Source organism: Gavia stellata, chromosome 1 (genome assembly GCF_030936135.1).
Source record: "Gavia stellata isolate bGavSte3 chromosome 1, bGavSte3.hap2, whole genome shotgun sequence".
NCBI lineage: Eukaryota > Metazoa > Chordata > Aves > Gaviiformes > Gaviidae > Gavia > Gavia stellata.
Genome location: NC_082594.1, coordinates 61,268,810 through 61,286,907, shown reverse-complemented (window position 1 = coordinate 61,286,907; position 18,098 = coordinate 61,268,810). Strand labels below are relative to the sequence as shown.

General features: G+C 42.7%; 1 protein-coding gene across 1 annotated transcript; it reads right to left on the bottom strand.

The window, feature by feature from the left end:
* Positions 1–542: 542 nt before the first annotated feature.
* On the bottom strand, positions 543–12,787 carry BIVM (basic, immunoglobulin-like variable motif containing). The gene is made up of 10 exons (XM_009819322.2): positions 12,261–12,787; positions 10,676–10,802; positions 9,682–9,777; positions 9,478–9,582; positions 7,533–7,627; positions 6,113–6,245; positions 5,951–5,953; positions 4,001–4,084; positions 1,966–2,062; positions 543–1,031 (listed from the first exon to the last, which is right to left on the bottom strand). The coding sequence occupies exons 1-10, from the start codon at positions 12,748–12,750 to the stop codon at positions 741–743; spliced, it is 1,521 nt and encodes a 506-aa protein (XP_009817624.2). The 5' UTR covers positions 12,751–12,787; the 3' UTR covers positions 543–740.
* Between the last annotated feature and the right edge of the window lie 5,311 nt (positions 12,788–18,098).

Below are 18,098 nucleotides of genomic sequence, written 5' to 3'. Positions count from 1 at the left end.
TTTCACAAGCTTGTGTTAAGCGAGTCTGTGCTCTCAAGAGGCTCCAGGATAAGAATTCAGCCACTGTACCCACAGAGCAAAAGCAATAAAGAAGGTCCGTCCTCAAACTTTCCCTGCCACAGGCCATTACCCTCAGTCTAAAACAGGCATTCAGCTAAGGGAAAAGTTCACTGAGCCCTGCTTGACAAAATATGATTATCTGACTGACAGAAGTCTACTGGGAACTAAATGGAGAATGTACATTCACTTTGTAAATCTGACAGGGTTTTCTAACCTACATGATTTTTTTATTGTCATTGGATATGGGCAGCCTTAATAAAATGGAGTGTTAAAAAGGAGGCAATGTTTACTTTTATCCCTGCACCATTGGCAGAATAACCCTTTTTATAAGGTCATATAATAAATTTTCATGCTTTTGAATACTAAGTATTTTCAATGAAGTCTGTTTATTACTTTGACTAATTTCAGTCTGCTGTTTTGTTTTTACGGATCAGGACATAGTACAATTATTTCAAAAGAAATGATTGATTTTGCTCGCAAAAGTACAATAATCTGTGCTTATCTGTCAGTTTATACATCAAATCTCATCCATTGCAACCTATCATCAGATTAATTTAATAATTATGAAGCTGTATCTTATACCATAATTTCTATTCATACGTATTCTAGGACTAAAGATCCCTAATATGTCTTGATTAAAACTAACTTTAATATATCAACTTTATTAGCTAAAGTTAATTTTAATCATTTCCATCATAATCATTGTAACTCTGATAGCCACTGTTCCTCCTCTCACGAAGATTAGATTTCTTCCACGTAGATTCTTGATGAAAGCCAGCACTGAAAGATCGACCCAGTCGTCCATGCTGTTTCTTAGAGATATTGTCTTCACTCTCAGATTTGGAAATTCCTTGTCCTTGTGTTTGGGATTGTTTATCCTGTCTAACGTTTCCAAATGGAAAATTCCAAGGACCAAACCTTTGCCAGTTAAGTCTCTGAAAGGCAATGATGCAATGAAGATTTCCTCCAACCTAATCAAAGTAAAAAGGTTCTTTGTTAAATGCACACAGGAGCATCTGTAACATACATAGATATTTGAAATTAACATTTTGACAGGTAACAGAATTCTTTAAAAAAGAAAACAAAAAAACTCCGCAACAACACACAAACAAAAGAAAACCCACAAAATCATATCCACAAACAAACAACTCGGCTCAATCAGTTTTGACTGTTTCCCAGATCCAATTACTGCCTTCTTTCTCATCTTTTAAAGTTATCCTTTTTAACTTTCATGGGCTAGTATAACTTATCTTCTGCTAGGCTTTTTACTCTCCAGCCACTTTCACACAAGTTCTCTCTTCTGGTCCCTTCTCATCTTGCTGACACGGTCTTCACATTTGAAATCATCTCTTCAGCCTATTATTTCTCATAGACTTTCAATCTGCAAATCAAAAATACATCCCCCACCCACCAGATACAGCCCTATCTATAGGAAAGAAAGCTGTATGTATTGACAGTAAGTCCACACAACAGAGACACATGCATTCTTTTATGTTTGATCCTACTCAACTGTACTTTCTTTCCCGCTTACATGGAGCTAGAAGGCCATGCACCAAAAGGATCTGTCTGTAATTTGTCTGTAGAATACTTCCATACTTGCTACAGCCACATTTTAAGCCAGCAAGGTTGAATATTGTGACCGAATATATTGCATATGCAGATATCCTGGTTCATCCTAGCATATGCCAGGCTACGGCTGTATTGTATCTTGTCCCGCAAGTAAGTATAGATGACTCTGCAAGTAAGTATAGATGACTCTGGTATGTAAGTACCCACATTTGACTTTTGTCTTCAGCAACACTTTGTAACAAATTTCTTTTACTGATATCTTACGCTGCTGAAGTATTAGTAAGTTTGGCAAAAATATACCATGATTTTCCTCCCATCTTAGTAAGTTTACCTTACCTTCTTTGTTTTTCGATGCTGCAATCCTCTCTCTAGGTGTCGAATATCTAAGTATTCTGGATTTTGGGTGTTTAGGTCAGTGACGATATCTGCCCACCTATAGAATAAGATTATTACTACTCAGCTGACATTTATGAAACCTCAGCACCACTAAGACTCATGTACACACGCATGCAAATACAGATCTGCAGCTTTAAGTAGTCTTACCAGTGATTTAAAGACAAATGAACGTATAAAGATATAAAAAGCCTCAGTATTAGATACATCAAGCTAGATATAAAAGCATCACTTTGAATCAAAGCATTCACAGTGATTATTCCTGCTCTTGGGAAACAGCTTTCAAAATGAGTAAGAGCACCATGAGTCATTAGTTGCGTTGCTTGCCCTTACCGATTCATCAGTTTGTGAAAGGAAGAAGCGAAGTGCAGTTTAGGCAAGGAGAAACATTAGCTTTTACTTTATTTAATCCTCTCTTACCCTTTTGTATTATTTTGTTCAAACTCATTTGGTTTTTTCACCCACTAAATCTGTTTTAACCAGACAGCTCTCACCATAACTCACTCCTCCATTTTATTTAATTCCCATCTGTAATAAGCTATCAATTCAATCATTCCCCACCCACTCAGCTCTTCAGTTTCATAGCTCCTTCTAGTCTAACTGAAACAAATACCCCCATATTCCAGACCTCTTCAAGGCTACGCATCACCTTTTCAGTTCTGTCAATATCTAATTACTCGTTTCTCTCTAACATCACCCTCCAAGCTCAGAAAATCCATTTCTACCCCAACCTTTGCCCTCCTACCTTAAGCACAGAACTTTCTGCTAGCTCTCATTGGGACTGTAGCAGGAGGAAGAATGTCCCCACAATCAAAAATGGTATTACAAAGGTTTGTATTCTATATTCAGAAATCTTTCCCTGTGCCATTTGTAGGCCAAAATTCTGCCAGTGGGATGGATAGTATGCCATTTCTCAGCACAGCAACCACATGCATAATGTGATGTTTATTTTGTTACACTTAATCTCATTAGTCCAAAATATCCAGCTATTTACAGTTATTGGCATAGTCACATCACTGACAAAGCAAACAAACAAGCAAAAAGTGGTATCTGGGATTTAGGTACTGGGATAGATCTGACTGGCTACGAAACCATCAGATAAGCACTTTCAAACAATTTTTCAAAATAATTAGAGAATAAAGAAGAGGAAAGAAAAAAGAAGTTGTATAATTTTTTTTTTCCCCACAGCTCTTTTCCTAATGTATCAAGAAATAAATGACTCCATAATTAACTCAGGGGGTGGCAGAGAAGCTATTTACTAAAACTTATGTTTTGGCCACAGAATTGGTTTCTTGAGAAATACTATTCTTTTGCACTGCTCCCGCATTTCAGAAATTAGTATTAGGCATTATGAACTCAAGTAAAGCTGAGAAAGCTGTTCTATTAATTTATCACTACAAATATAACTAATCAATGACATTTCTACATAGTACCCCCTAGCCCTCCTAGTCTGTATGTCGTTTAGACACCAACTTCGTGTGAGCCAGACCTCATCATAAATGTATTGTTTTAATGCTCAGATAAGCTAGTAACACAGAGTACAGGCTGTACCTGCACCTGAGCTAGGAGGTCTTGGTAGCAGCGTAATATCCTGTGCACACCTGAGACACAGTCTGTGTACGTCCTCAACTGCAACATAAACTCCTCCAAGGTTTGTGCAGCCTGTAAGTCGCAATTGGCATGATCGCAGACAGCTGAGGTGTCTTTTCTTCCTGACTAATGTGAGCTGTGTCACACTCAAACAAGAGAAACAGGCTTTGGCCTTCAGCAGCCCACACGCGTCCTGCCACGTGATATAAAACTGCAGAGCCAGCCTTGAGGTCAAAACATGAAGTTTCTCGCTAAAGTACATGTTTCTGCTAGAACCATAGTATATTCATTCAAAAGAACTAAAAAGTCACTTGGTGACCCTTAGTAGAGACATACAAATTGTTTTGAATGAAAACATATTGTTTTATATTCTTACCAAGTAACATACCTTTTACAGTGTATTGTTGGATGTTTTCTGCTTGGCTCCCCAATTAAGATCCAATATTCTACTTCTTGCTGCAAGACACGACCTCTGTTCAATAGAAGATACAATCCTAGTAAGATTTATTGTGCATACCAAAAAGAAAAACAGAGATTAACATTCTATTGTTCTTTTTAGGATTTTCTAACATTTAAAATTGTTTCCTTGGCCAAACTAAAAACCAGTTCCTGTGCTATAAATAGCGTTTAGAATTGCATACAGGGAAACTTTTTGTTTCACAAGGCCTGGAAGCAAGATAGAAGCTATTGCCAATTATTTGGGAAAAAGACAGATCTTCATAAAAAGTAGTGTTACTTGGATGAAAGGCTGTCTAGTATAAGATCCAAATATAAATATATATGTAGCAATGGAAATAAGAGTTGTGGAAAGCCACACAAAGGTGAAAGAAACGTCTTCCTCCCTATCAGTGATGTCTAACAGAGTCACAAAAGAGCCCCTTCCACTGTTTTTGAACTATACCCCAGCTGTTACTAACAGCTATAGGGTAACCTGTATGAAAAGAGCTGGTAACAGCAATCCCTTCCTCCTAAGCATCCAATACCACATATTAAAAACCAAAACCCTCAACCGATACTAGTTCAAGTTTGTAAGCAACTTCCAAGAATCTCAAAGCCCGCAGTAACCGTGTCAGGCAAAATTTGTGACAGACATCAGGGCAGACTGATGAGATACACAGGAAGTCACAGAACAATCCTCTGCATAATTATCCTGTGAAAAACTACTTCAGTGTCCACTATGACAAAACCTGAGATTTTTCTGCCTAGGTAATTCCTTAGGCATATGACCTTACTGCTTGCAGTAATTTGTTTACTTATTCCCTGTAAAATAGCAATTTATGCCATCATTGTACAGATGGGAAACCAAGACACAGGATAGATTAATTGACTTACCTGAAGTCACACTGGAAGTCTGTGGTTGAACTGGGAACTGAACCCAGGTCTCCCGAGTCCAAATCCAGCAACCTAAGATCATACAGGAAGTCTGTGGGTGACCTAAGAACTGTCTCCTAAGCTCAGCCTAGCAACCTATCTACCCATTTCTTTTGGAACTTAAACCATTTCTTAGCTTGATTTTTAAAGAAAAGCTTTCCTTTGTAACTAGAATGCAAAAACAGGTAAACAAGAACTGCTGCAGAATCTATTGATAATGCTTCTGGAACCTAAACATAATTTTTCCCAGTAAGATATTAGAAGATATGAAGAGAACAGGATGCTCTTCTGGTCTGACCTCCAGACTAAAATAAAGCTATAAAAGCTCCTTGAACTCATAACTTCATGTTACATTGTTAGAAGAGATCTGTTTTTAGGAAGAAAATCTAATATTGACTTAAAAATAACATCACTAGTGACTGAGAATCCATTTCAACCATGGGTAAAGTATTGAAATTTTTGCTCTCAGTCATTACTAAACAATATAAATTCAAAGTAGATATAAGGCATGTTAAGTTTCCACACACTGGACCATATTATTTCTCAAACTACATATTCCATCTAGTAAACACATATTTTTCTTACTTTGATCTGCCAGTGCAGATTCTTAGTAACTGACCAAGTAAGCAAGCCATTAACCTTTTGGCAAATTTGAGCAGACTGATGTGTTGGACTTCTGTTTGGGGCATATTTTCCAAACTCTTCTCACTCACACAGCATGTCAGTGAATGCAGTGTTAATAAAAAAATTCTTTATTCTTTTGTTCAAATACTAAAAGCTTTCATTAACCCCATGGTCAGAGTCTCACACGGAACAAATTAGATTCAGATGATTACACTTTATTACCTCCACACAATTACCATTTTGAACTCTAAAAGTAGAGCTAGCCTTCTCCATTGTCCACACAGCCAAAGGTAGACTGCTTGGAAGCAAAGTGCAAGATTGAGGCTCACCTTACACCAGTGACCTACTCTTTTCATCGTAGCACTCCCCACTATCGGTATCTACTCATTTTGTCAGGGATTGTGTTCTTAAACTCATGTTATTTAGGGAGAAAAATGGTATCAACTTGCAGTAAATTTTTCTGTACGTTTTCTCCACTAAAACAAGCATACACACAGTATCTTACCTATATGCTTTACTAGCTTTTACTGGGGTTGCTTCAAATCCAATTGGGCAAAAGTAATGGTTTTGGCAATGGTAGATGTAGGCCATTGATTCATCTTTCAGTCCACGTGTTAGCTTTGCAAGGGCCCCTCCAGCTACAAAGAAAAACCAGGTTACAGCCCAGAGTGCTTTGGATCCTGCCTAACATATTCAGCCTGAAAGACCTATTTGATAACATAAAATAGTTACACTGCTTTTTAAATTAGAGGACATGACCTGACAGGCATGCACAAAATACAGTTTTGATTTCAAACTTCTTAGTATTTAATTTCCTGCCTGGTACAAAAAAAATAACATCTGCCACAAAGTCTGTACTAGGGAAATGCACTATAAAGTATGCATTGTATTTAGATCAAAGTCATATTAAAAATTACTTGTTCTGAAAAAAAAAAAAGAACGAGAAGTATGTCTTAACCTAGGAAATACACACTGCAACACAATGCAGTCCCACTGTCCCGAGTCAGATGTAGCACATATCAGTGATACTGCTGAAACCCCTGAAAGCTTTCAAACATTTTGGTATCATGAGCTCCTCGGAGCTTCCTAGTCTAAGGAACACCTCCCACACTTGGGCATACAATATTTTGTAATGTGACTGCAGTGCCCAGTTTCAGGAAAAGACTAGAAAAGGCACTGAAACATGAAAGAATTCTGAAATGGGATACCATGAACAAAAAGGGGATTCCCACTTTAATAATCTCTCCCAAAACTTTTCAGCATGGTTTTACCCTTTTAAAGAACCTTCCAGTTAGAAAATAATTACCCAGACTATACCAAAGACTAATAAACTGTATATGAAAGTATAATTTTTCTTTAGGTAGTGCACTTGAAAGTAAACATAAAAACACAGCTTCGTAAGCTAATTGAGAATAATCACCTAAATTGTGGAGACAGATGTTAGCTAAAGTCAGGCAGAATGGATGAGCTCACTAACTTTAAAATTGCCTTTTTAAAAGTACAAAACATTTATTAAAGACATTAATGCTTTTGTGCTGTACATTCTAAGTTTTTATACACCACAGATTTCTAAAATACTGAAATAAAAATGTGCTGCTCCCCCAGGGTATTACAGCAAACACGTCTTCTGGGACACCAACACAGAACTGGAAGTGCAGTGCCCTCCTGAATACCTTAAAATTCCAGTTCTGTGAAAGCAGAATATATAGCACAGAGTGTATTTTATATAAATAAAACTACAAATGAAAGTTTTAGCACAATAAGAGAAAAAGTCAAACCAGAAAAATCAGGCAATTTGAAGCTATTTGATAGCTTATCTCAAACTGGAAGTACTACTTACAGATTTTGTCCTGTCAAATGCTACATATTTCAGGATTTTTCAGTTTATATACTGCAAGATGAATGCTTTAGGATTAGCGACGTACCAGTTTCTCCAGCTGTCTTGTTCTTCCCATGAGGTTTATACAGAACATATGAGCATCCCTTGATATGGAAGTGATCATTTATTTGCCTAAACCATCTGAAACAATAAGCTTAAAGATTGTAGTAACTCAAGAGTTATTAAATGCAATTGTTTTTCCTCCCACTCTTCCTCTGCTTGACAGTTTAGGAAAAAAGTCTCGGTGTCCTACTAAGTACCTACCACATTAGTATATAGATTGTAGATGACCATGGTACTCTAATACAAACAAAACTTAATATATCCTCAAGAGATAAATAAATACTCAAAGCATTTTCCTCCGTCTTGCATTTTCAGACCCAGCATAGATCCATAATAACCAAAGGGCTGGATTTGAAACATTGGTCCTATCATGTTCAGTCCAGTCATCTTTAACTTTCAGTTACTCAGCCTTTAGAAAGACACTCAAATTCTGAAATGCCAAGCTTCAACCATGATTTGTAAGCTGCACGAAGGGAATCTTCTAAGACATCAGAGGGCAGAACCCTTCAAGTGAGACTTTCTGCATGTCGTGTTGGGCTTCTATCACGTAAGTTTCACAATGCCCAAGAGTTACAGGAATCCCATACTGCAACTCCTCACAGCAGCAGTAAGCGAGGACAGGTCTGCCAAAAAGATTCTGTCTCAGGCATTTACTTTTCCACATTAGAAGATTCAAATTCACATCTGTGAAGATAATACCTCAATCATAAGGCCATGTTGGGTGATGGGTTTGGCTCTCAGCCCTTGTGTCTTCCAGTCTGCCAAGTACTTAAAAATTATTTGATCAGACAGAAAAAAAAACTAGTAAGGGTAACTTTTCTGCAGTGCTTAGGGCACCCACAGGGAAAAAGGAAGAAGAATTCTAAGTTCAACTTTTGGCTGTATAGACTGTTGACATAAAGACACAGAATATCTTATCAGCTTGGTCTATAAGGGTTGCTATACCCTGACATACTCCTAAAGAAATACACAATCTGCATCCAAGTCTCCTAAGGCAGAGAAGGAAGTTTTCATGACACTCTTCAATGATCCAGCCAGTATGCTACCACTAAAGAACAGACTGCTGCTACATTTTCAAATCCAGCACCCACATTCTGTGCCAAACCTTTTATATTGCCTTCAAAAAATACTAACTAGATCAAACACAACTCATGAAACAGGCAAGAACACTGCAAAATTTTTAAATCGCACAGAAGGGTAACACACCAAAGACCTGTCAAGATGTTCAACACTCAAGTACAATACGCTCCTGGCCCTGTTTAATCCTAAAATTCCTTATGACTTTAATAAAACAAACAAAAAAAAGGACAAAGATTTTAGACCCAACTCATCAAGATCAGGAAACAGCAGAGCACAAGTGAAACAAAATTTGTAAGTCCAAGTCTTCTGTGACTCCAGCCCCATCTTTTCCTTTTTTTTCTTTCCCCTCCTTCTCCTGAACAGCTCCATTGCAGCAAAGGTGCAGCACTCACTATCTCATTTTCAATTCTTAATTTTTACATAAAGCTACTAGTATTTCAATTGCCTTTTCAGGCTGTTTCAGTGACATTAACAAGCATTTAACATGCATTTTCAAAAACAGGAAAATGAGGGTAAAGAAACCTGGATTCATTAGAGTATTACACAACTATTAAACGAACTGAACCAAAAATCAAATAGAATTTCATATTCACCTGATCTGTGTAGTAACATCACGGTGTACAAAATGGCTAGTGCAAAAAACTCTTTGAAAGGTTTCTTTGGGCACTGTCAAGAGTACCCAGGTATGCTTCATTATTCTAAAACTTAAGAGGACTAACTTGTGTTAGACACTTTTTTTGTTTTTTAAATAAATGTACTACTGCTGTATTTTTAAAGGGTCTATCTCCTGGTTTTATGTTATTTTTTCATACATTAACAATTTAGCTGCATCAAAAGAACCAACATACCTCATTAAAGTTGTATTTCCAGTAAAGGGGCCAAACCTAATCTCCTCAAATGGGGGCTGAAAGCCCAGTATATGCAAGGCTTCTTCTTGAGTAATAGGTGGTAAGCTGGGGGGGGGGCGGGGGGGGGAAAGAGTATTGTTTAATAAAGTAATTAGCAATACATTTTAGACTCTCAAGAGACAAAGCAGTCTATGTGTGACTTACCTTCCAGCTCCCAGTGTACTATATAAGAAATTCCAGCAAGACACTAAGGATGAAATTCCACAGGAAGTCTTGTATTGAGGTCGGCTAACACAATACCTAAAACACACAAAAACCCAAGCACATTAGTCAACATTCTTGATTTAATTACAGGAGCAACCTGAACTGCTTTTCTGTGTGCCATGCCATTAAAGTGCCACATTATATTAAATGTTTTTATGTTGCCTGTATATTAAAAAAAAAGTGCTTTTTTTTTTTTTTAACGGAGCGAATATGTTAACCAGTTTCTTTAAGTTTGTCAGATACTACTACCCTACTTCATACAAATCAGTCAAATTTCTAACAGCCCCACGGGAGTTCTGTACAAATAATCCTGTAGAAGAAAATAGTTCTGTACTAATATACTGCACAATTTGATCCAGTCTCTTCTAACACATGAACTTGCAGTAAGCTGCATCTCTACCAATTTACTGATGAATGTTATTCCGGGTCACAGATTCCCTAGGCTAACTCCAGCTTTCTGATGTCATAGATATACAGTAAGAACGAGACAGATTCAATTAAACTAACTGAATTTAGTGAACTATAGTCATATGATATAGGTTGTAGAGAACTGACAGACTGATCAAGTATTTCCCAGTCAAAAGAAAAATCAGGAGTAAGACATACCAGTACCATGTTTAAGGTTACTTTTTGCCTGACCATGCTAAAGAACTTGCATTTTTTTTTAGCAATTAATCCCCACATAAATTTTTTCCTTATTGAAAGGAAAAAAAAAACATTTAGAAAGAAAAATGTTTTTAGAATTTCAACAGAGGGGAGAGAAGCTCTCATTCTTGCAGAAAGTATGAGATTTAGTTTATGTATGCTTAACATATCCCCATTTCTAACAAAAAGTATGAAGACATTATTATGAAGTTTGAAATCAGATAACCAGCAACAGTGTTTACCGACAAACTGTATGGGGATAATCTTAAATACAATTCATAAATACTACCATCTCCGGAGGTCCAACACTTTCCTCTCCTTCACGTCTTCAAGAGCAGAACGTTGAGGACACTCCCTGTATTGTTTGCTTTTTTTGTCTAGGGATTTTTTCTTTGTTGCTTGTTTCTTCATGTTGCCTGCAAAACAGATTTCAGAAACGAATGCCTAGTTTACCTTTTATATCTTCCTTCTTAAATATTTTTAGTAACAGCATGCACCTCAAATAGAGATGCTGGTTGTGTCAGTAAGTGCAAACTGGGACTAAACATTAATTGAAGGAAAAAGCTCAAATGCATAATCAAGATTGTCAACAGGTTTGTAAAGCTGCCATTAGCTCTGTAAACAACATCGTGGTTTTCTGAACAGAATTAATGATGACCTGCCTGACTGTTCACAGAGAACAGTCAATCTGATTATTCTAATGCATTAAATCAGCCATCCCAGAAATAGATTCTCAGACCAACATGGAGTTCCCATCTCTTAACATTAAATGCACAGGGAAACCTAATGAAACACTTGTTTTTCACAGCCAAGCTCTGTAACCAGCTACTTTCTGATGAAAGCTTACATGCAAATCCAGTGAGAATAATACACCCTCAAGGTCTTTTCCTTTTTGTAAGCCACTGAGACAGTGGAAAATGAAAAGAGTTGGGCCATGTGCTAAAGCAGGAATATTTCTGTCCTATTTTGAAGCCATCATACCCAAATGAAATATACCACATATATTTTAGCAAAACTTAGCATCCTGTAAGATATTATAATTTGTTTCTTATTTTTAAAGGTGCTACATGTACACATGAAAAGGCATTGACAATTTTGTAACCATATTTAAGTTTTACTAAACCAGTTTCACACTAATAGACAAAACAGGAACTTGACTAGCTAGCCAACCCATTACGGGAAAAAATCTACAGCCAGCTCTAGGTAAGCAGAGGGACTACAGGACAAAGAAAACCAAGTGTGTGTGCAAGTGCCTGATTCACAGTTGCAATCTGTGACTCGGCAAAGACCATAGAAGTCAGTTTTAAAGAAACGGGGTCCCTAACACTGTATACATGCAGCAAATCACAATACATACAATTTTGTTACAGAAACCAGCTGCTTTCCTAAACAACTGTAATGATTTCATTTACTTCTTGTCACAAATAAACCATGTCTTTAATTTCAAAATACATCTCTGAAGTACCTTGAAATGTTTCTGCAAGTGACAAACCTGTACTTAACAGGTAAAAGTAATCACTGTACAATGCACTAGGTCCTACTAAAAGAAAAGAAAGAAAAAACACACCCCAAAAACCCCAGGAAAAAAAAAAAAACCAAACCAAAAGTCACAACAAACAATACCCCCAAAAAACCCACACACAGTTAAGCAGAAGCCAGCCTTGCTTTAGAGCCACTTCCCCAGGCAGCTACACTTGACTTTCACTCCTCCTGTATCACTGTCTCCTTTCCCGATGAGCTAGTTTTTTGCAATGACGTACAGGCTCTTCTATAGCACTTCCTCAAAAGATACACGTGCTGACCAGCCCCCTCCACAAATAAGTTATAAACATGAAGCCTCTTCCTATCACAACATCGAATCTTCACCACCTCACCTGCTTTGTTTTTCAGATTAGTGGTCACGCCACTGAACTCTGATTTGTCGATTTCCCATGCCAGTGGCAGCTTTCCAAGATCGCCAGGCAAGCCTTCCAAGTTAGCATCTTCACTGTAGATTACCTCTGAAGCACCAGTTTGAATGCTGAGTAAGCTAGGTGTGTTATTTCCAACGTTTAAGGCAGGACTGCTCGACAGGCAGGCACTAACTGAAGCACTTGGGCTTTTACAAATAGATGTTACTCTGTTTAAAAAAGCATAGTCTGAGCAGATGGTATAAAATTTCTCTCGTGTATGAGTCACAGGACATCCCCATGGATAATGCCCATCTCCCCTAGACGCCAAGGACGCAGCGGAGGTGTCTGACATGCAGTATGGCTTCATGGGATCATGAAGAGAAGCTTCTGGGGATTCTTTCCCAGGTTTGTTTTCAGTGTTTCCATTATTTCCAGAACCATTCTCCTTTTCATCTTCTGAAATGTTAGGCATTGAATGATACTGAAGGAGTATCCTACAGCTAAGAGTATTTTTTTTTCTTTACGTTTTAATTACAACAGAGTTTGCATCGTTGCCTCCATTGCCTCTGCAAGGTATCAACGAGCTACCTGAAAGAGAATGAGAAGTTAGGTGTCTCAATCAACATAAAACGTACACAAAGCTTATCTTTGAACTCATATCCAATAAAAGCTGAAATACCTTTCAAGATATATCACAACATACACCGTGCCTTTTCCAAAGCATCTCCAGAATTCTACAAATGGCACTTATTATTATTTGTGAGGTGCCAACAGCATACACCATAGTGATACCATGATGAAGACATCACAAGTAATTACACTTGTAAAACAGCACATGAATAAAAAAAAATTAAAATTAAAGCAAATTAAAAGCTTCCTACATTTATGTAGTTGTGGTTGATCACTTCTATTCCTTACAGTCACAATACCTTGCGTATGTGGAATACAAAATAATTTATACAAATTAAGAAATCACAGAAACTGTGACTTAAGGTCACTTGATTCTGAAGAATCCTGTGTATTTTTGCTGCAAGTGAAGTTCAAGCTTACAGAAAATTACAGTAACTATTACCTCTGTTGATTGTAAATTGACAACACTACCCCCAATCTGTTCCACTGCTTTCCTCGTATGGCCATTAAGGGTTCCCTTTTATTTTTATGCGCCTCCTATTCTTCAAGATGCGAGAAAGAAAAGCATCAGGTTTTATTTACAGTAGCTAAGAACTACCAAAAACAGATTTAGAAGGCTGGCTTGCTTTTAATGAGCTTTTTTAAAAAGCAAATTGACTGTATGTGTTATCCACCATCTCAGCAGTTTGCACGTCCGGGGTGCGAAGACACATGCCGCAGATGGGAAACCGGGCAGGCGGGAGGCAGGAGTGTCACTCCAGACCGGACTCCTGCGACTGCCGGTCGCTGGGCTGAACCCACGGCGCACGAGCCGTCCGCTGCCGGAGCCCGCCCTGCAAACACAAGCAGGGCGCTGCTCCTCGGATTACAAGGGAACATCGAAACCCACGCACCTACTCCGCCGCTGCCTGCAAGGAACGCAGCCAAGCGGCGCCCAGCCCCGGCTCCGGCGCGCGGCCCCGGCAGGATCCGCGCTCACCAGCTCGGCGGGGGTCACCCACCGGGGACGCCCGCGCAGCTCCCCCACGGGCTGGGGGACACTCGGCCTCAGCACCGGGGAGGGGCGGGAGGGCTGAGGCGCCGCCAATCGGGGCCTCGGCGCGGCTCTGCGGCCCCGCCCCCCGCGCTGCCGCCAGTCGGTTCCAGAGTGAACAGACCCGGGCTGGGGGAAGGGGCTGCGGCTCGGCGGCAGTGGGGCCCGGGGCCCGCCGGCAGAGCGGCTCGCTCCCTTCCTCTGCGCCCGCGAGGGCCGGCGGTGCGGGGGCGCCCGGCGGGGTGGCAGCGGTCGGGGGGAAGGGCGGCTACTCGGCGGCGCGGCCCGCGCTCCCGGCCCGTTACCTGCGCGGCGCGGCGCCCGCCTGCGTCGCCTCCCCCGGCCGCGGCGGAGCGGGGACGCGAGCGCGCCGGAAACAGACACGGCGCGCGGGGGGGAGGGCGCCGCGCAGCGGGCTCACCTGCGCCCCCACCGCCCCCCGCCTCCTCAGCGCCGCCGCCGCCGGCCGGCACCAACTCCCGTAGGCGGCCGGGGGGAGGCGCAGGGCGGCCCGGCCGTGGCGGCGGCCGCGCTCCCTCTGCGGGCTCTCACGGCGTCTCAGAGGAACCGGCTGCGCGTCTCCCGGCTGGGCCGCCACTGCGCCTCGGCGCTGTGAGAGGCGTCTCTTTGGCCGTGACCCCCCCGTCCGCGCCCTCATGGTCTCGTCCGCTGCTGCCCCGGGGGCGGGCGGGGGAGGGGAGGGGCAGCTCGGGGATGGCGGAGGCGGGAGGCGGCTCCCTCCGTGGGGTCTCGGCATCGGGCCGGGCCGGGGGAGCGGCCGTGCGCACCGCGGCTGGCGGCTGCGCTCCTCCCTGGCCTGGCCGGGGCAGGGAAGAGCTGTCACCTGCCAGCCGAGGTGAGGGTCCGGGTGCTGCACGGGGATTCGGGAAAGGCAAGACGTAGGCGGGAGAGCGAGGGGGAGATACTGCCTGGGGGGAGAAGGAGAGCAGAGCGGCGCGGGACTTCACCTGCGGGTCCGCGGCTGCTCGGAGCGGGAAGCTCCAAGCGCGTTTGGGAAGGTGAAGCCGCGTCGACTCATGGGTGCGCGGCTGCAGAAAATCCTGACACCAAAGACCCGTCGCCGACGGTCGTCCCGAGCGTTGCGGGCGCTGAGTGAAGCTGCCCAGCCCCGGAACGGCCGACCACTGACAGTCCTGCCCCGGCGGGCTCGGGGTCGCCCCCCCGCCCTCACCGCATCCCCTTCGCGTGCGGCCGCTCCTGCGTTCCGGGGCCCGGCGGCGCCTGCCTTCCCCAGAGGGTCCGGGACGCCCGGGCTCGGCGCCTCCCTGCCCTCGGGCTGCGGGTCGTAGCGCCCGGCTGCTGCGCCGCACGGCCCAGCGCAGCCGCCTGGTGCGGCCACAGGCCGCTCTTCGTGCCCGCTGCTCCGAGGGCAGCAGGGTACCCGGGGCGCCCGGCCCTGCTGCCCCGAGCTGCCGGTAGGTTGAAGTAGGCTAGGCCAGACGGGGCCTGGCTCACGGCAAGCCTTGGCTCGGTTTTGGTGTCGCGCTTCTAACGTGGGTGCATCTTCCCGTTCGGGGTGGGGAAGGCGTAGGAGCATAGAAGAGAGCGTTGGCCTCCTCCTGGGGAATGAGGGACAGATGTTTGGACCTTTTATTTGCACCGGGTTTCTCTTGGTTTCCCTGACTGTAGTGAGAATACATGTAACAAAAATGCTTCCGGAAAACTGTATAAAGGCACAAAAGATTATTTCAGGTGACAGCATCTGGAACTGCTGACAATATTGCCCATCTCATCTTCGCCACAGTCAGCATATTTTCAACATGAACAAAGGCAGTAACACTGAAGACGCGAGTGGAGCACTTCCGGCACTGCCACAATTATTTAAAATTCATTTATTTTTAAATATTCACATTTTTAATATTAAATGATTGCTTTTATAACAAAGTAGTTATAAAATAAAAAACGAAACAGAGAAAGATCAAAAAATTATATGGTGTCCTGCTGGTGGAAGATTCAATGCTAGTGATTCCAGTATGGTGCCCTCAGCCCACAGAGCCCCTACTCCCAGCAACAGTTTCTGTGAGAGGTGCTACAAATAATGGCAAGAAGAATCAAATTTCTCCTCAAATGTTAAGACTTATTTGATGGTCTTCAGTGGTTAGGTAGAGCAAAGATGGAAAAGTCCTGTAGTGCTTGTTGGCACAGCCAAGTTTGCCATCCCCTGGACACGAGTAAGACGAGACCTAGATCAGATTCAGAATTTGATGTGGCTTCATCCCGAGGCAAGCTACGTCTCGTGATGGAGAGCGTCCCTCATGCCTTTGCCAGCTGGAAGCCTGTTGAGCCTTCATCGGCCAACAGCCTTTTAAGTAATTAAACAATTCTGCCTCCAAAGCATTTTTCTCTGAGCCAAATTATAGACATTAGGCTAGCAGCAACATTGGCTTTGCCAGCCAGGACTAAAATTAGGTTGCGTGATTTATTTTACAACTTGTTTGGATGCTGACAAATAGTTCCAGATCTCTACATGGATTCCCCAAGCTGCACTTACGTGGGGGAGAAAAGCTGGAGGAGAGAACGGCAGGAGGGTAGAAGTGTGTCACCTTTACTTGGTCGCTGCTGTGCTTTTTTTAACATGCCAGTGCCACCCTGCTAGGAAGAGGAAGGACGTTCTGTGAATTCTATAGCTATGAAATTTCTTTTAAAATAAAAACATCTTTAAAGTTCTCTTCCACTAAAGGAGACTGGCTTGTCTCGTACAGCAAAACATAAGCTGAGAAGGAGTGTGATCTCAGCCTGTAAAATACATCAAGAGAGTAAAGATAGGGAAGGGAGAAGAGCTGAAGGGTCATGAACATAAAATAGGGCCTGCATGAATTTTTAGACTGGAAATGGCAAGTCTTCTAACTGCTAAATATCCTGAAAAATCATGCCAATGGGAACAGCAGGAGACGAAAACTATGCCTTTAAAAGTTGGAGCTTCATAAATTTTTAAGGCATTTTGTAATGAGGTTGCTGGTTGGAAAAGACGTTCATTGACCCAAGCAGTCTTTACTCAGCTTGCAAAGCAAGTCATTTTTTGTGTGCTTTTCTATAAACATTTGCAGTATTTCAAAATGCAAAATACAAAATCTCTTCAAAGTTCATGACTCCTTGATGATGAGGTTCAATTTTCTGGATTGTTTGCCTTAAAAACAGCAGAGCGCTAAAGAGTGAAATAGAAAGTATCTTTTAGGATTGAAGTTCTCCCACGAAGAAGCCTTAATTCTGGTGAGGTTTCTGTAGCTAAATGACAAAGAAAATCATTCCTGAAAGGAGGTTGTAGTGAGGTGGGTGTTGGTCTCTTCTCCCAAGTAGCAAGTGATAGAACAAGAGGAAATGGCCTCAAGTTGAGCCGGGGGAGGTTTAGATTGGATGTTAGGAAAAACTTTTTCACCAGAAGGGTTGTCAAGCATTGGAACAGGCTGCCCAGGGAAGTGGTGGAGTCACCATCCCTGGAGGTATTTAAAAGACGTGTAGGTGAAGCGCTTAGGGACATGGATTAGTGGTGGACTTGGCAGTGTTAGATTAACAGTTGGACTCGATGATCTTAAGGGTCTTTTCCAACCTAAATGATTCTATATGTAGTTAGGAACAGCAGCAGTGTTTTCACACCAGCTTTCTGCAACCTGAGGTTGGATCGTTTGACAGGCAAAGGGCTGCTGAACCCCCCAAGGCGAGCCTTGGGCGATTGCCCTGGTGGCAGCCGGCAGGTGAGGTGCCCCTTCACCTCTGCCCCAGGCAATCCAGGACGGTGACCTGAGCTACTGGACGTCCCGCGCCTGCTTCTGCTGCTCTGGGGAGGATTCTGAAAACTCCTTTTCCTGACTGTAAACTCTTATTTCTCACCCTAATGTTGCGGAAATGGAGCGAGCGGCGGGGACTTGAGCTCATGACATGGAGAAAACAACACTGAGACGTCCAAATGTCCGAGACACGGGCAGAGCCGGCTTTCCTCAGTCCCCTTCCTCTGAGGGGGGTCCCAGCAAAGCCCCTGGGCCGCTCAGAGCCGCCGGGCCGCCCCGGGGCTGAGGCCGCCCTGGCCTAACTCGGCGCGGGCCGTCAACCGCCGCCGCGCCGAACCGGACTACGTCTCCCGGCAGCGCCGCTGCGGGCGGGAAGTGCGGCGCCGCCCGCCCCGCCCCCGCGGAAGCAGG

Excerpts from the sequence above, each read along its gene's own strand:
- BIVM (XM_009819322.2), bottom strand. The coding sequence starts at position 12,750 with ATGCCTAACATTTCAGAAGATGAAAAGGAGAATGGTTCTGGAAATAAT. Across the intron at positions 7,628-9,477 it reads GGAAATACAACTTTAATGAG|ATGGTTTAGGCAAATAAATG; the intron begins GTATGTTGGTTC and ends TTATTGTTTCAG. Across the intron at positions 6,246-7,532 it reads CAAGACAGCTGGAGAAACTG|CTGGAGGGGCCCTTGCAAAG; the intron begins GTACGTCGCTAA and ends TTTTCTTTGTAG.